This window comes from Diaporthe batatas (genome assembly GCF_019321695.1).
Source record: "Diaporthe batatas strain CRI 302-4 chromosome Unknown Contig00006, whole genome shotgun sequence".
NCBI classification, from domain to species: Eukaryota; Fungi; Ascomycota; class Sordariomycetes; order Diaporthales; family Diaporthaceae; genus Diaporthe; species Diaporthe batatas.
The window spans coordinates 2,433,088-2,450,960 of record NW_025408553.1 but is presented as its reverse complement, the minus strand read 5'-3'; the positions used below and the strand labels follow the sequence as shown (position 1 = coordinate 2,450,960).

The window sequence follows — 17,873 nt, the reverse complement described above, 5'->3', positions numbered from 1 at the left end:
TTTGCTTTCCTATATACAATAATGGCATTGAACAAATGGTAGCGCTGAGCTGCTATGGCGTCGCTCGAAATGTTGATAGTGTTGATTGTGTGCGTTCATACCTCTGTCTAACATGTCCACTAACATCCGCTTTCCGTCTTTAACGCCGAGCTAACTTTCGTTTTAACCATTGTACGCATTCCAGATGCCAGACCACGCTGTCGTCACCTCTCAGCTTTCCTTCTCTTCTGAAACCCTTTGTACTGTCTTTTCTTTCCCCGGGTTGTTGAAACGCATTTGCCGTATAGCATCATGTAGACCTTGTGAAAGTCTCGCAGCGGAATTGAAGTCTCCAAGAGACCTCTACCTCCGCGGAAAGAGCATCCAATTTGCGGCATGGGGAACGTGGGACATCTTGCTTATTATCACGTGTTTTACGTGGATGGCATCAATTGTGGTAAATTAATGACTAGCCTAAGACTGTGCCCCTTAGCCTTGTCTGTGCGTCGCATGGCTAAGGCCACAAGCACCCATCGTATCTTGACTATAGTTATTGATACCGTATCTTTTTCAAGCGCTGGGGCTTGAGCGCTTACTACGTTATGAAGGCGCCATGTATGTCCTCGGACGTATACAGAATAGAAGCGAAACCACCTCCACAAAGTCTATCGCACCTCGATCGCATTTGACAGTGGCTGGTCGGCATCAGGAGGAGGCTCTGTCTCAGGACTCTTATGGTTCTCTTCCACTTTCTTGTATTTAGTGTCTCCGGTAGGGGTGCTCAGCATCCAGCGCAGGAGAATGAAGGCGTCCTCTGGCGCAGTCTCATCCCGGAGATCAATGGCCCTGGACTGTCGGATGACCACACGTTCCCTGTCGCAGTCAAAGTGCGCTTGCGTGATTCGGGCGTACCGATCATGTTGAAATGCGAAGATCATTGCCTGAAACGTTGAAAGGTAAGCATTGGTGTCACTGGGGTTCACGTTGATAAGCTCCGTGGCATCCTCATCCTCCAAATGAAACTTACGGGCTTTATTGAATGTTCACTATATTTGCCACATGCAAATGGATGGGCGAGAAGTGCGAGAATGGCATGCATCTCGCCAAGAGTGACGTTGGGCTGTGAAGGCTGCATACCATTTGTATCTGACAGAACGCATGCCAAATGAGGTACGTCGTCCTTTCTTGGAAGAAACGCAAAGTCTGACATGTACTCCCACTTAGGGACCCTGTTGGGAGGGTGACTGTAACAGGGAAGGTCAAGACCATAGTCTGCCAACACCTCATTTCTGCGACTGTAGATAGCCGAGGCCATTAGGTATAAGCAGGAAGGGAAAAAGCTGAAGTTCGGCAACACCACGCCGGAGACTGATTTGCACTTACGAGCAGAAATACCAATCCTTACTTGCTGCATCATACGCCCAGTCATGATCGTCATCAATAACATAGCCCCAGCCCCTGATGAACCACCCAGATCTCCAGTCAGGATAAACCCAGTCGGCGTTCCCGTCGTCGAGTTTATGCCATGTCGAGGCTAGGGCATCTTTGATCTCCTGGTCAAGCTCAGTCCGAGGAAGGAAATACAGCGGGCCGGAGTTTGTTCCATCGATGTTGAGAGGCAAGTATGTGACGAATGATGATATGTCATCCAAGAAGGACTGTGGTGTCAATGGCCCAGAGACATCGGCAAGAAGCTCCTTGAGAGCGCGACACAGTCTTGAGAGCCGCACAGAGTCTTGCTCCTGCCTTTCCTCATCGAGCTCATCTTGTGCCGGGGCTGGATGCTCCATGAGGTCGAAAGTGGGGTACAAGAGGTCCTGCAATCGGCGTTGGTGATGAGATGCGGACAGTGATGGAGAAGGCGTGCGGAAGACAATTCAACGTGGACCGGGCCCGACTGTCGTGTTTTGATTACGTCGGCGGGCCGAGCTAGGCATTTGATTGGTTGCCCAGAATATGCGCCAGGCAGCAAACTGCACCGTTTGTGCAACGACCACACCCTTGTCGATGTGTTTCCTTTCTGACCAACAGCCAAAGACCCCCTCTCCAAGGGGTCGCCAAGACCTCAAACCTACTAAGTACTTACTTAAGTACTTAAGTACTTTTAGTAAGTACCGAGCAGTGTCGACCATCTAAGTCCAAAGTGGCCAGCCGGAAAGATTAAGGAATTCCTGATCACACGATTCAAAGATCTACAAAGTCGTTGTCACAAAAACATGGATCAGTGTGATCGCACGCGAAGTCATCAACTTGAGCTCTAGAGAAGCATCAGTCTGTTCGCCATCCTCTTCAGGCTGTCGAATCTCAGGTCATGTTTCGTTACCTATGTATCTAGGGACAAAAGATCGCGCGGCACAGCCTCGAATGGTGTAGGCGGTCTTCGTCAAGGTCGCATAATCCGAGGGATTAAAATGCTTCAGTAGTGTTAGAAGAATGGACTGACCAGCATCGATGTCGAGAAATTTTGGTCTGGCTGTGTTGGCTTCTATATCACTCTTTCAAACTTCGCAACAGCTTCGTTCGTCCCCAGAGCCGCAGGATGTGTAATACTTATTATATAAACCCCCGTGTTTTCTATTATTTTCAAATTGTCCTCTCTTGTACGTTCACTCACGACAATCCCAGAGGCTTGCAACATAGATTTCTTTTTATTATATCTCTCAAACTGCTTTCAAACTCGTCGGTACTAGATCAATGTCTTCCTCACAGAGCGCTGTTACAATACCAAACTCGATTGAACAATGGGCCACCATGGTCAGAGAAGACCGCAGCATAGAAGACGAGACACCGCAATTCACATCCGAGGGGCAAGAACGAGGCCTCTCCGTCACTGATACTGCATACAAATCTGGGTCCGAAATCTCGGGTAGCGAGTTCCTTCACCTCCGTGTCATATGGAAGTATTACCAAAATACAAACGACCTGGGCCACATGATAAAAGACAGCCCCGACCTGGACAGCCCATATCGAGGATATGTCTCACCACAAAATCTCAACCTCGCAAACAAGGTCTATGACTCAAGCAAGGCTTACTGGAAGGCCTATTTGGATGACATCGCATCCGGGACAGAAAGTCTTCGGCCTGCACGAGACTGCCGCGACTGGAGGGCTGCCAGATACTATCAGATTCTGACCATGAAGCACACCAAGAACGTTAAAGAGCCCTCACTCGATCAGATCACAAGGGCTTCTAAGGTGCGGACGTGTCAGGGCACTCAGCCGAGTTCGCATAACAAGTCACTCGGCACCCCTCAAGCTGCCCTCGGAAGGTCGCCAATGGTGACAAATTACGCGATGGGCACCGGCAACACAGCCAACACTCCATCAGCAGATGAAGAGTACCCAAACACAGCGCTACTACTGTTATTGCAGGCATTGACCTTCAGTGTGGGTGGTTTGTTCTCAGACATGGATTGGCTGGCGCCTCGGATCCCCCTAAAGCTCAATCATATTGTCATACACCCTCCAGGGCTCGGCAGGGATTCCAAGGAGACCATCCAATTGCTTCAAGCACAAGTAGATGGATACCTGTGCAAAAGGGATTCAAGCGGACAGATGAACCAGCTTCCCCTGGCAATCTGTGAGGCGAAGCCATTTGTACGAAACAGTGCACTCACACAAATTCAGCGGCAGGAGAGCGCGGAGATGGCATGCTGGATCAACCAATGCAGAGATGATACAGGATTACTTCGATCCTCCGCCAGTGGCAGGAAAAGGTTCATGGCCCCCTATCCACATCTTCCCGTCTCCCAATGGCAAGTGGCTGACCATCGTCATAACGAGCAGGCGTCTTCTCATCTCTCAAGACCGACACGAGATCTTCATTATAATTGGAGAATACGGTTCAAAATACGAGGACTACATTCGACCAGTGTCGGATGGGCGATCTGCTAAGGGGAAAGGGGCTCAGCAACAGAACGCAGCGAGCAGACAAGGGGCGACTGATGAGGAGAGGGCTGGCTCAGCCGGCTATAACAATCAACTGAAAGACAAAGGTGTGATTACGGTAGAGAGGCCCCCGCGCGTGGTTACGAAATCTGCTCGAGTCATCGCGAAGACGCCTGACCCAAACCTTCCGGCCGCTGATGAGTTCTTGTTTATGCACCGATTCGGACCATTTCTCACCGGGAACGCTCAACACATGGACGCATTCATACGGCGGCTAATAGGCCTCATGCTGCACCTGAAAGCGGGATCATTAATTTCAGATCACCCGGGTGCAGCGCCAAAAGACAATGCTGCATCTGGAAGTGGGCCAAAAACTAGCCAGTCCTCCAGTGGAACCACGCGCCTGCCAGTGCGCACTGCCAACGTGAAAACGCGCAGTTCGACTCGGCGAGATGATACGAAGAAGCCTCAGCTGACACAGAGCCCGACCTCGATTCCAAAACCGAGCCCGAAGAAAGCCTCAGGACACAAGGCCTCCACAAGCAGCGGGTCGGTAATCAAGCAGGCAGGGGGCCCTTCATCGTCATCCTCTCGACTACCAACGCTGTCCCAGCAGGCACAGCAACGACCACTGATGTCGGAAACTGAGAAACTCGTAAACACGGAACTACTGAGACAGACTTTCTCGGATCCCCGCCCGGACTTCTTACAGCAGGAGCCAATTCGTGGGGTCAAGAAGTCGCGCAGTTTACCGACGCGGAATGTTTCCCAGGACCAACCCTGGGAGAATTTTGAAAGACATTGAAGATCTCTGAACTAAAACACTGAGTGTTTGGTGTATCTGTATTCCTATGATTGCTTTTTGAAGGTGCTGGATGTGTTCAAGATTGGTTTGGGAGCCTCGTTTCGGCGCACAGTTCGTATTTTGCGGGTTTTTGTTTTTGAGTAGCGGAAGATGATATGACACAATTGGGATAAATACTAAATGGGTGATGGCATGTGGGTGGAAATGTAAGAAGGGAAAGGAACTCCGCGAGGGTCGTAATTAGGTAGGACATTGGAAAGACTGGCAGGTAATATGGTAGAAACCTTGCAATAAAACTCTTTGTGAATACCGTCGCAGCTCGCCTCCGCCAGAGTACCTCCTATCATGACTTAGGGGGCGAGTTTGAATTACTTGCTGGTCGCACCAAATATGCAGTTCTGCATGATGCAAATTATTATGGTACTTAAGTATTCGGGATGAGACCTACGGACCAGCAAATGATGTTCAAAATAATGCAAGCAGCGCTCACAAGCGCCTGCATGTTGAAAGTGCAGTTGCCGAATAGTATGACTGCAGGCATGATCAAGATGCCCCCCAGGAACATCAAGATCCGGTATCTAAGGCTACTGACCACATATTCGTACTATTTTGCTCTGGTGTAAAGCTCGTAAGGTACCCAGCATCGCGGTACCATTACACTATAGAAAGTATGTGAAGCTTCACAATCTTGGAAACGGTACGTTAAACCTCTGTCGACTTGGACCATCTGAAATACCTGTGAACTAGGATACTGAGGAAATTTCAGCATCACCCATGAAAAACGATTAAGCCCTCATCGCCACTCCGGCGTATCGGACCCCAACGGCTTGGGCATGACATCCCAGCCGACCTCGACGCCCTCAATTCGTGCACTGTGCTTGATTGCCTTCATAACGCCGAACCCAGTCTCTCTCGTCTCAAAGAACTCCTCAGGGACGTCTCCCGGCTTGTTGTAGTCCCTGACCCCGTCGAAGCCACTCGCACCGGGGTACTGCCCAAGACTCCGCAGGTACTTCATCACCCCAGCAAGTGAGACGTCGACCCTCCACGCACCACCGTCCGCCGCTCGCTTGTACAGAGCGGCCAAAACCCCAGTGGCCAACCAGTAGCCACCAGCATGGTCAAGCGCCTGGCACGGCGTCGACCGCGCGACCTCGCCCTTGCCCGCGTGGTCTGCCTCGGAGACGTTCATCCCGGAGCACGTCTGCACGAGGGAGTCGAAGCCGCGGCGGCCTGCCCACGGGCCGCGGGGCCCGAACGCCGACATGTTGGCGATGATCAGGGACGGGTTGAGCTTTAGCAGGTCGTCGGGCCCCAGGCCGTACGCGGCGAGGCTGCCTGGGCGGAATCCCTGGACGAAGATGTCGGCCGTTCTGAGTAGCTCGAGTAGACGCGCCTTATCTTTGGGAGTGTGGATGTCTAGTTGCACGGTGTATTTTCCGCGACCAAATTCGCGATCTATCGTAGGTAGATCTGGTAGGTTGGGGGACGTCACCCATATTACTTCCGCGCCGTAGGCAGCGAGGGTCTTACCGCACAGGGGGGCGGCAATGACTCGGCTCATCTCCACAACACGGAGGCCTTGGAGCGCCTTACTGTTGCCGCCTGTTAGCCGCGGAGGTAGACCCTTGGGCCCAACGGAGGAAATCTGGTTGACGTCGATGGGGAAGCTGCTGATAGCCTTGGACTGGGCAAGCTTGTCCCACTGGCTGTATGACCGTAAGGCATATACGGCAAGCTTGCCCTCGACCGTGGCTGTGGTCTCTAGGTCAACTGCTGACCACTCAGCGAGCCTCTTTGACAGCTGCTCCCTTGTCGATCCGACGGGGAGTCCGGCCAGCTCACGGATTCCGTTTGCGTGATTAGGAAATGAATCGTGCACGCGAACGTGGCCGTCCGATGTCTCGTGTAGACCTGCGATGGAACCCCATGGAGAGGGGGCTGGCTTGCCATCAAAGGTGTAGAACCTCTCTGACTTGAATTCGATAGTTGCATGTTCCAACGGGACATCCACCTTAGGCAACGTGGAAACTCCATTGCGCAGGGCATGGATCTGGGCAGCTGCAAGAGCAACCAATGCAATCGAGCTTTGGGCAAGATGGCCAATCTTGAAGGATGATGGCAGCATCGGTTTGTGGTGTCTTGCGAGCGAAATGGCATTCAAAGCCTCGGCTGGCAAGCCAAGTCCGTCCCAGATCTCAGTCACAATATCCTGGGCTGAAGAGGATTCGCGAGATATGGACTTGGGAGCCCAATTGGACACATGCGACAGTTTATTCTGGTCGTTGTGAATGACATTCGTCTCGGGTTTCGCTGCCGGAACACGGATCCCCAATAGGGGTGCATGTTGCTGAGTGCCGAGGGTGTCACGCTCGCCGACACTTCCCTGGGCCCATGGCCTCTTGATGGTGCATTTCCATGCTAGCGCTGGGTCGAAGTACATATTAGTTAATATGTCGTCGTCGGTCACACGGTAGAGACTCTTGATGGTCTCATTTGTGAAGATGTCAGCTCCCTTGACGCGCTTGTACACAGCCTCGTCATCGAACATGACATCAAAAGTCAACTCGAATGGTCCTGAATTCTTTGACCGTATGATACGAGCGACTTGGTTTAGTGGAGCCTCTCCCGGTGGCACAGTCTTCGTGCTTAGCGGTGTCAGCTCTCCGTTCTCGATTGCCTTGTATGCTTCGTCAAAAGCCGGTGGCAACGGAACCTGTGCTGCCTTCGAAGATCCGTGACCAATATTGTATGTATGGATTGGGAAGGTGGAGAGCTCTTCGCCTTTTTCCAAGTCGACCAGGTGATATATGCTGAACTTGAATACCGCTCCAGCGTCCTGTTCGTGGGGTGAAAGGGGGCTGGCAAAGTTGCCCGTCGTTGCAACTTGATCGGGGTAGGCAAAATGCAGGATAGAAGCCCGCACGTTATTAGCAATAGTATGGGAGAGCTCCGATGATGGGGCGATAACCTCTCCAAGGACAGCTATCTCGTGGGGGGATGCCTGAGACGGCTCCAGTGGACCCATCACCCCATTCTTGCCATAGACGTGGTACAGCAAACGGCACTGCTCTGTTTTATCAAGCTCCGGGAACAGTGTCTGTGAATACTCGCGCACTCTTTCGAGAAAGTCATCGATTTGGTGGATGAGGATCGGGTCCCGGATGCCGCCGATAAATATGGTACGGTACCCGAGGTGGGTGACGCCCTCCAGTTTCACCTGATACGGAGTCTTCTCGAATTTGGCACCCGCAATGCGACAGGTCTTGGGAGTTACCTGCTCATACTTGGCGTCTTTAAGGTTTAGAACACCGCCAGGGCCTGGGAGACGGTCCGGTCTCGTCTTCTCATATAGCGTATGTGCTGCTACCGACAAAGGAGTGCACCGTTCTGCTGGTGACAGCGGCGTGAGATCGAAGGAATCTTTCCGCATTGTGGCGATCATTGACCGGCCCTTCGGCACAGCACAAATACCACCACATTCCATGATTTTGCCCATATGCCAGGCCACGTCGGGCAGAACCCCACGGGCGATAGAGAAAGCCGCAAAAGGTGCCGGGTCGTAAGACCTCCCGCCGATGATGATATCTGGGTCATCTTTGAGGGCCTCAAAGTATCTTCAGGGAAACGCTAGTCAGTGATCAACGATCTGAAGCAAAGACAGAATAGAAACCATATCTTCACTCACGGCTCTGCACCCATTTGAGCAACAACATCCACAGCTCCATCAACCACGCTCGCCTCCAACGGCTCCACGGGCCCGCATGGCCCAACCCGGTTCTGTGATATTCTCGACTTGATCCATTCACGGTCCATGCCGGCCTGGATCGTGGCGACCTTGAAGGAGTAGCCGTTGCGCTCAGTAATTTCCCTCACCAATTCAAGCATCTCGGCGACATGCTTGTTGCTCCCGTCCCCACCGGCGGAGCCAATGAGGACCCGCACTTTGTGGTGGAAGCAAGCCGCGAGGATCGGTTCCAAGTCTCGCACGTATGAGCCACGACCGCAGGTCATCTTGCCCATCCCAAGCTTATACGGACCGCCATCCGTTGATCCGCTGTCGACTATGATAGCAGCCGGCTTGTATTTGGTTATGCCATACCAAAAGTGATTTGAGTCGTAGCCATAGCCAAGCATAGCATTTGGCGTTAGGATGGTGAACTCTTCTACTTTGTCTGGAGTGTTCGCCGCCATTCTCAATGCGAGATTTGATTGTAGGTGGGGTATACGGGAACGATGCGATGGTACAGTACAATGCAATGGACAAGGTCAGGAGCTCGAGTGCGGACAAACTCGGAATCGCTTCTGATGTGTACCGTCTGGAAGGGTTCGCAGCTCCGTTCTCTCTAATGCTGCAGTCCCTCTTACCCTTTTGGCTGCTTCTAACTTTGGTCGACAAAAGAGCAGCCCGTCGTAGAATCGTGATCGTTTTTGCATCCCACGTCTGCGGTTGAATTGATCGCGCGGGCCGACTTCGGTTCCTGGTGCGTGGAAGGCGGCGGGAATAAGCACCTAGGTACCTAGATAATCCCGGTGGCTGCAGGTAACTTTTCCGAATACCCGTGGGTTCGCTCTCGCTCCGAGGAACCCACTGCTGGCGCAGTGGGTGCCAAAACCCCCGCACGGCCAAAACCCCTACACACTTAAGAAAAATAAAACACTATACTTAACTTAGTCTAACTTACTTAAATAAGAATAGTATAAAGTAAAAAAAATAGTTTTATAAACCTTATTTTTTAAGGAATTTAAATAAAATAAGTATAAAATTCTAGGGTTAGGGTTTAACTAGATTTTATTACTTTTTTATATTTATATTATTATAAAAATTAATTTTAAATAATTTTATATTAATATAAAAGATATATTATTATAATCTTTATAATATTAATAATATTTATAAAATAATATAAAAGAATTTAAAGTTAAAGTTTAATAGTAAATTTTTTAAAAATAATATATTATTTTATATATTTTTCTTATTTATTATTTAATATTAAATTAAAATAAATATTTAAAAATAAACTTTATTTAAATTAAAGTTTATTATATAACTTATAATATAATTTTAATAAATAATTATATTAATTTTAAATATATTTATTAATTTATTTAATTTTAAAATATTAATTTATTATATTTTATAATTTTAATTAATAAAATAAATTTTAAATAATTAATATAAATATAAAAGTAATATTATATTTATAAAAGTATAATATATATAGATATATATATATAATTAACTTTATTTAATTAATTAAAATATTTATTTATAATTAAAATTATAAAATAATTTATAAAATAAAGTTTTATTATATTTATTTAATAAATATTTTAATTTTATATATAATTAATATATAGTTTATTTATTTAATAAATAAATAAATAATTAAATAAATAAATAAATAAATAAATAAATAAATAAATAAATAAATAAATAAATAAATAAATAAATAAATAAATAAATAAATAAATAAATAAATAAATAAATAAATAAATAAATAAATAAATAAATAAATTATATATTTATTATATATAAAATTAAAAGTATTCATTAAATAAATATAATAAAACTTTATTTTATAAATTATATTATTATTTAAAATTAAAATAATAAAAGAAAATATTAATATTAAAATTATTAAATAAATTAATAAATAAAATTATTATTTTATTTATTTTATATATTTTATATATTTTATATATTTTATATATTTTATATATTTTATATATTTTATATATTTTATATATTTTATATATTTTATATATTTTATATATTTTATATATTTTATATATTTTATATATTTTATATATTTTATATATTTTATATATTTTATATAAGATATAAGACTTTAACTTTAGGTTTTCTATTTTATTTTATAAATAATTTATATATTTTAAGGATTATAATAATATATTTTTTATATTAATATAAAAGTATTTAAAATTAAGATTTATAATAATATAAATATAAAAAAGTAATAAAATCTAGTTAAACCCTAACTCTAGAATTTTATATTTATTTTATTTAAATTCCTTAAAAAAATAAGGTTTATAAAACTACTTTTTTTACTTTATACGATTTTTATTTAAGTAAGTTAGATTAAGTTAAGTATAGTGTTTTATTTTTTTTAAGTGTGTGGGGGTTTTGGCCGTGTGGGGGTTTTGGCACCCCCTACGCCGGTAGGTGTAGGGGGCAACCGAAGGTCTGACCCCTGGGTATCCACCTGGGCAGTTGACGTTGCCACGCTTTCGGCATCTCGCATTGAAGTGCCCTGCGCTAATAATGGGCAACATCGGGGAGAAACCCATCCTGACCGTTGTTGTGGTTTCCGTGCCCGCAAGACTAAGTAACGCCTGGTTGGTTTTGATTTCTTTTGAGATCTCACCCCCTTTACCATCATGCCATGCTCAAGTCTAAATGATTAGAAGATTATTTCTCTCCTTGGAATACATAGAGGCATCCACCTGAGGGCAGATATCACCCGTGGACAACTAAAATGTCTGCGCACCGCCGGTGTTAAACTGCATCCGATACAGATGTTATATACCTGAGATATGTAGCCAGTGTCCAACGCAAATCATGTTCGCCGCGACGTCTGGATCCGCAACCTTGCGTAGCCCAAGCTGCTTCCTAGAACAATCGAATACAGACACACCGCCAGTAACAACCCCATGAAGCCTCCCTGTCAGGCTGGATACCGTCAGAAATCCAAGCTTTAGCATACGCAAAGTTCGTCCCCTCAACCATCAGGGTTGTACTGGGACTGCAATATCTCCAAGTGCGTTATCCCCGGGTCGTCTCCCTGACCAGTTGCTGTGACGATATTCTCCTGGAGCCAGCCAGTATGGGAGCCATTCGTTGAGCCATTTTCTCTGATTGTCCTGTACTCGCCCAGGATGACCTAGATCCAGATGGAGCCGTCTAAGTCTGCATTATGAGCATTTAAAGCTGACTGACTTCGGTCGTTCAACTGGCCTTGGCTTCGAGAGGACGTAGTTTCTGTGAATGGCGTGTCCACCAGCTCCGGATCGGGCTGTGCAACCGAGGTAATGGACACGGCAGCAACTTGCTCTTGTTGGCGGCCAGGTTTCCGGATCGAAGCTTCCAGGTGCGGAATGCGAGCGTTGGACTTTCGCAGCCTTCACCGGACCGTCGGAATCCGATGGAAACAAGTCGATCCCCATCTTACGTGGGGACCTTACCTTGCTGAATTTGCATCTGAAGTTGGCAAATCCATTTCGGCGTGCCTTCTGGGGAGACGAGGATTCCGATCTCGAGGCTACCCCATAGATCACGTCTGGAACATGACCTGGGAGTGTTGCCGTGACCGACGTGGAGCTCATCCCCGTAACTGGACCTGCGGCGCCGTCACTACTAAACTATATTGCTGACGTGTTCATCCGCCTTAAATGCCCGGGGGGGGGAGGGTGGCGGAGCTTTTTCCGAAACTTTGGCACTTGACGGCTTAAGAGTAGGAGCATATTGGCGAGAAAGGTGAGCGCCATAAAGCACGGTCCTCACATGAGGCACAAATCAAGCCATGTGGTGGTAAAGGTTTCATTAATATCTGCGGAATCGTCGTATGGAAATGCGCAATGGAATCTGGCGGTCCTCTGGCATCTACATCCCAACATGATTGCGGGAGGCTCTGTGGGGTCTCTACTGGGGGCTCACTCCATATTTCGCATACGACGACGTCTCGATCCGCCCGTACAATGACGCCAGATATTGCAAGAATGCTAGATATGTCCCTGAGGTTGACGACCAAGTCCATTCAATCAGCCCATGAGTGTCGTGTGTTTAATTTGAAGACGTAGAATTTTCTTCTCATGATGGTCGCATTCTTATGGCCTGATGGCTCTAAGTGGCACCTTTACTTAAATACGTATGCAGACAGTCTCTTAAGTTCCTCGGGAGATTGGTGCTTTGCTTCCGGGTCAAGGCGGGAGACGACCTCCTCGCACCACCTAGCATTGGCTTCCCTCCCAAGTGCACGAGCCTCAGCAGCTGCATCACGCCCGACTGCGTTCTTGGTTTTCAGAAATACAAGTGGTGGCCCAAATTCCTCTTCGCCAAGTCGGTCCGTGGCATCCTCCGCTGGCTCCAAGCCATCGCCTTCCTCCCCGGGTAGCCAGTCGAAGCAGAAAAGTCGGTACACGGCGCGGAGAATGTTTAGGTCTTCGTGCCGAGCGGCCAGGTGGAGACAGGTGTTGCCCTCGTTATTGGATTGGACTGCAAATTGCTGCTTCCTTCCTCTAAGTCGGCCGTGTGAGTTGGCAAAGTATCCGTTGATCTCGTGCATGCATTGGATATGGCCGTGCAGTGCGGCAAGATGGAGGAGAGTGTTCCCGTGGCGGTCGGTGGTCATGTCGAGAGCGGGCAAAGTTCCGCATCTATTGATCGACGTGATGCCGGCCACATGAGCACGCAGCTGTTCAGCATCACCGGTTCGGGCTGCTTCTTGTGCGCCAGCCACTTGTTGCTCGGTACGACAATGCACAATTTCTCGAGGAACTGGCAACATTGTCTTTGGTATGAAGAATGTTGGTGTTCTTTTGGGACACAGAAATAAGTCTTGATTGCGAAGGACTGCTTGAGGAGGCGGGTTCGGCTGCAATATGTAATGCTCGGTTTGCTGAGGCAACATTCCACGAAAAAACATCCCATACTAATGTAATGCTCGCTGTATGAACTCATACATCGTACCAGTCGGGGGTTCCGGGCAATAGTCACAGTGCCAATCCTTCGTCCCGGCCACCCATTCGGTTCGTGGCCGTGCGAGACATTTCGACGATGACATCGAAGGATGCAACTGCAGCCAACAGCCCCAATCCGACAAATAACAGCACTCGCAAACCACACTAGAGACTAGGCCTGACCCCAGGCCCGGATAAATACTACGCTAATGTATCCATTTTTATTTAGGTCCCAGCCGATGTGATCGCGCAAAGGATGCCAAGGCGTAGCCTCATGAGCAGCTGTGGCACTCTGCCACTTTTCTACTCAACCTCACCCTAGTCTCTCTGTCTCGAACATGAACTGAGGTTTAGAATATTTGGGACTGTATTCAAGTGTTATATTTCAATGAAAGCGTGAAGTTTATGAAGACGCATTACAGGTAATAATCGCAGATGCTTCATGGCCATACCACCCGCATTGCCGGTTGACTGATAAGCCCCTGGTCACGCAGGGACTTCATGCAGTGCTCACGCGTCACATCATCTCGGTCAAAGCACGTCGCAGTAAAAGGGAAGGTCGTGACGCTTTTCCGAAACCTCGGGAGGTACCAGTTCACGCCGAGTAACTCACTCTTGCCAAACCTTTTATCACGCTTCATCACGGTTCCTGTTTTGATACCTCAACGACAGGCTGAGTACTAGGATGTAGGCTCTAGGCCAGCCGAAGCGGACAGTATTTCTGCGCAAATCCACATGCTTCTGGAGTACCGGAGCTGGTCCGTCTGAGCGAACAAGCGCGCCCCCAGGATCGGCCCGCACTGCCCGACCATGCTGAATATAGTGAGGCCGGCACCCCGCTTAGAAGCCAAGCCGTGGTTGTGCGTCACCCACGTCAAGGTCAGAGCTACCCCCGGTGGTACAGTAGTAAGGTAAGTACTACTGCGGGCAGAAGTCCCGACCCGCTTCAAATCCTCCGATCAGGGATCTCAGAGCCATGATTCCGGCGAGGTTCGTCGTAGCTTCCTGCACCGTAGGTGGTTTCGCTTCTATTCCGTATATGTCCGAGGACATACATGGCGCCTTCATACGGTGTTAAGCGCTCAAGACCCAGCGCTTCAAAAGCACATAGTGTCGATAACTATAGCTATAATACGATACTTCACTGCGTGATGAGAGTTGAAGAATTGTAACGACTAATTGAACTTAGTGTGATCAGCAAGACCTAGCAAGGCCACATGATCAGCACCACCCTATCTGCGGACTGGCTTCTAGCTGCGATCTATGGCGATGAACTTCTAATTAGTATGTGGTTCGTTCGAGATAGTGCTTTGTTAGTGCTGCACTTTCACGATGATTATAGGATGCTCGAACCTCTACGTTGCTCCGTTTCGCAAGCTATTTTGGTTGGCCCAGAGCCCAACAGACATGACTCAATAGCAAAGCACTTAATCTTTAGTGATGCAGATGCACATAAATTCATACCCTTCCTCCCCCACGTCTCTTACTTACCTTTCTGTCTTCCAACCCACTTCGGATTTGAACAATATCTTAGAGTTTCGAGATTTCAGAAATTACGTGTCCTCTGGGGAAACAATATCAGGTTCATAAAATCGAAATCAAAATGAAGCTTTCATCTGCTCTATGCCTGATGGCCTCAATTATGGCAATGGCAGCACCAGGCCGCCTCACCGAAAGAAGGCTTCCAGACCATTACATCATCGGCCAGAATATGGATGGATTGCCAGAGTGCTACGTAGGAGAACTTTATACCTAAGATGTCCCTTGTTCTTATCATTCATTACGGATGCTAACTCTCCACCTGCCCTTACCACAGAAAGAATGCATGATTGAGAAAGCCAACGTTGTCAAGGATTTGCCGATCCTCGAACTTAACGTTCATGACTTCTGCGATATGCCCAACTGGATCCGTGTCGGGAGCTGGGTGGACTACCATTACTTTCCTTGCCTGGACAAAAAATGTCCATGGCCTCGAGATGATTCTGAAAGAGGTAAGTCGGCTTCAAGGACCACATCTTCCAACCTAGGTCAATATAAGAGAATTAATCCTGACTCATATTTGTCGATTATAGAGTCTGCCCGCTGGTTCAGGAACACATGTGGGTGGTCAGGCTGATCCTAGGTAATTCATTTTATTATCCCCTTAGGGAGAGACTTTTAAACTACTAGTATTATAAAGAAGTTTAAAATAAAAATATAAAGTTACTTAAAAGAAATATAAATTATAACTAAATATATTTAATTAATATTAATAAATTAAAATATGATATTAAAATAAATTAATTATATTTTATTATTATTACAAATTTATAATTTAAATATATTTATTATAAATAAATAAAAATTAAATTATTAATAATTAAATTTATAATTATATAAAAGATTTCTATATTAAAAATATTATTATTTGAAATAATAAATATAATTTAAAGTAAATTAAAATTTATAAAAGCTTTATATTTAAATTTAAAAATATAAAGTTTTAATTTCTTTAAAATTAAAAGATTAAAAGTTTTAAAAGATTAAAATTAAATTAAATTAAATTATAATATAATTAAATAATTAAATAAAACCTTTTAAAAATAATTATAATTTAAAATTCTTACATTTTATATTAAAAATATTATATATATATATATATATATATTATTATAACAATAGTTAATTCTAATAGATTAATTATTATAAGTAATTAAATAAAATTAATAAATTTATATTTATATATAAACTATTTTATTTAATTAATAAGTTTAATTAACTTAATTAAATATTTTATTATTTAATTAAATAAACTTTAACGAATATTAATATATATTATTTAACCATTTATTATATATTAATTTAATTAATTAATAATTATATTTAATAATAAAAATTAATAATTATAATTAATATATTCTATAAAAATTAATAATTATAATTAATATATTATATAAATATTATTAAAAATAATTATTAATTTAATTATAAACCTTTTATTTATATTATTTTATTTTAAATTATTTTAAAATATTAAATTAAATTTAAAATTTAAAATTTAAAATCTTTTAAATTAATAATAAAATATAATTTAATTAATAAAATTAATTTTAAATTATTAAATATTTTATAATTATATTTTAAATTTAAATTATAAAAATATAATATTTTAAAAGAATATTATTTATTTTATTTTAAATTATTTATTTAATATTAAATTCTTTGAATATAAAATTATATAATATATATTATATAGATAGCTTCTTTAAAGCTTATAAAGGTTATTCTTTTAAGTAATTAATTAGTAAATATTTACTTATAATTAGCTAAAATGTAAGACTATTATTATACTTTATGTAGGATTATTACCGTACCTTATATAAGACTGCTACTATACTTTATATAAGACTATTACTACCCTTTAATAGTTATAGTTAGTTTACAGCTAGTAGTTAGCTATAGGCCCCTTAGTAACCTTTTTTTAGTAAATATTAGGCTATAATTAGTTAGAAGTATAGTGATAGTTTACCCTTGCTTACTTACTCCACTTGCTCGTTTTAGTGGTGTGCTACTACTCTAAATCTAGACGAGCTAATTAAAAGTTAAGGATTAACTAGGGCTTATATTAGTTAAAAGGCTTAATTAGTTATATAGGGAAATTAGAGAAAGTAGTCTTAATTAATTAAAGGTTTTAAAAAGGGAAGTTTTAACTTAAATTAAAAGTATTCCTCCTATATATTTATTAGAGAGGTAAAGTTCTTAAAAACCTTAATTTATACCTTTAATTTCTTAATTAATTAAAGTTTAAAAAATATAAAAATATAACTATTAAATCTATAAAAGTTTAAGTTATATTTTAATATTATCTTTTTAATAATTTAAATATTTAATATTTTTTAGTTAAATTTTTAAGTTATTATTATTTTAATTTTTAAGAAGTTATAGGATTTAAAACTATTTTTAAAAATAATATATATATTATTTTTATTTTTAATTTTATTATTAAATTTAAAGTAAATAATTAAAGTTTTAAAATAATAAATTATAATATATTTTAAAAAGTTAATATAATTAAATTTATTATAAAATATTTTTATAATAACTTTATAATTTATATTTATAATATTATTTATTATTATAAAATATTTTTATATTAATATATTAAATTATATTAATTTAAATTAATAATATTTATTTAATAAAAAACTATTATAAATTATAAATTAATTTAATATAAATAAATATTATTATATAAAAATATTAATTTTATTATATAATTTAAATTAGTTTATTAAATAGGTGTTTATTTAAATAAAGTTAAAACCTATATATATCTTTAGTTAAGAAATAGTAGCTTTATCTTTACTTATTTTAACTAACTTATACTTAAATTATATAATAAATTTAATACTTATATATAATACTTATTAATATTAAATTAAATAACCTATAGTTTATAATAGTTTTAACCTTTAATAAATTAATAATATTAACCTAAACTAATTAAATATAACTTAATATA

At 42.5% G+C, this 17,873-nt stretch overlaps 3 protein-coding genes across 3 annotated transcripts; 1 reads left to right on the top strand and 2 right to left on the bottom strand.

The window, feature by feature from the left end:
• Positions 1-422: 422 nt before the first annotated feature.
• KVR01_006057 (uncharacterized protein) lies at positions 423-1,832 on the bottom strand. The gene is made up of 3 exons (XM_044788926.1): positions 1,363-1,832; positions 1,007-1,274; positions 423-920 (listed from the first exon to the last, which is right to left on the bottom strand). Exons 1-3 carry the CDS (start codon positions 1,767-1,769, stop codon positions 645-647), a joined length of 951 nt encoding a protein of 316 aa, XP_044644860.1. The 5' UTR covers positions 1,770-1,832; the 3' UTR covers positions 423-644.
• An 898-nt stretch (positions 1,833-2,730) lies between these two features.
• On the top strand, positions 2,731-3,499 carry KVR01_006103 (uncharacterized protein; the record flags this gene model as incomplete). Its single annotated transcript, XM_044786413.1, has 2 exons — positions 2,731-3,317; positions 3,421-3,499. 2 exons carry the CDS (start codon positions 2,731-2,733, stop codon positions 3,497-3,499), a joined length of 666 nt encoding a protein of 221 aa, XP_044644906.1.
• A 1,952-nt stretch (positions 3,500-5,451) lies between these two features.
• KVR01_005895 (uncharacterized protein) lies at positions 5,452-9,107 on the bottom strand. The gene is made up of 2 exons (XM_044781728.1): positions 8,361-9,107; positions 5,452-8,289 (listed from the first exon to the last, which is right to left on the bottom strand). Exons 1-2 carry the CDS (start codon positions 8,864-8,866, stop codon positions 5,466-5,468), a joined length of 3,330 nt encoding a protein of 1,109 aa, XP_044644698.1. The 5' UTR covers positions 8,867-9,107; the 3' UTR covers positions 5,452-5,465.
• Positions 9,108-17,873: the final 8,766 nt, after the last annotated feature.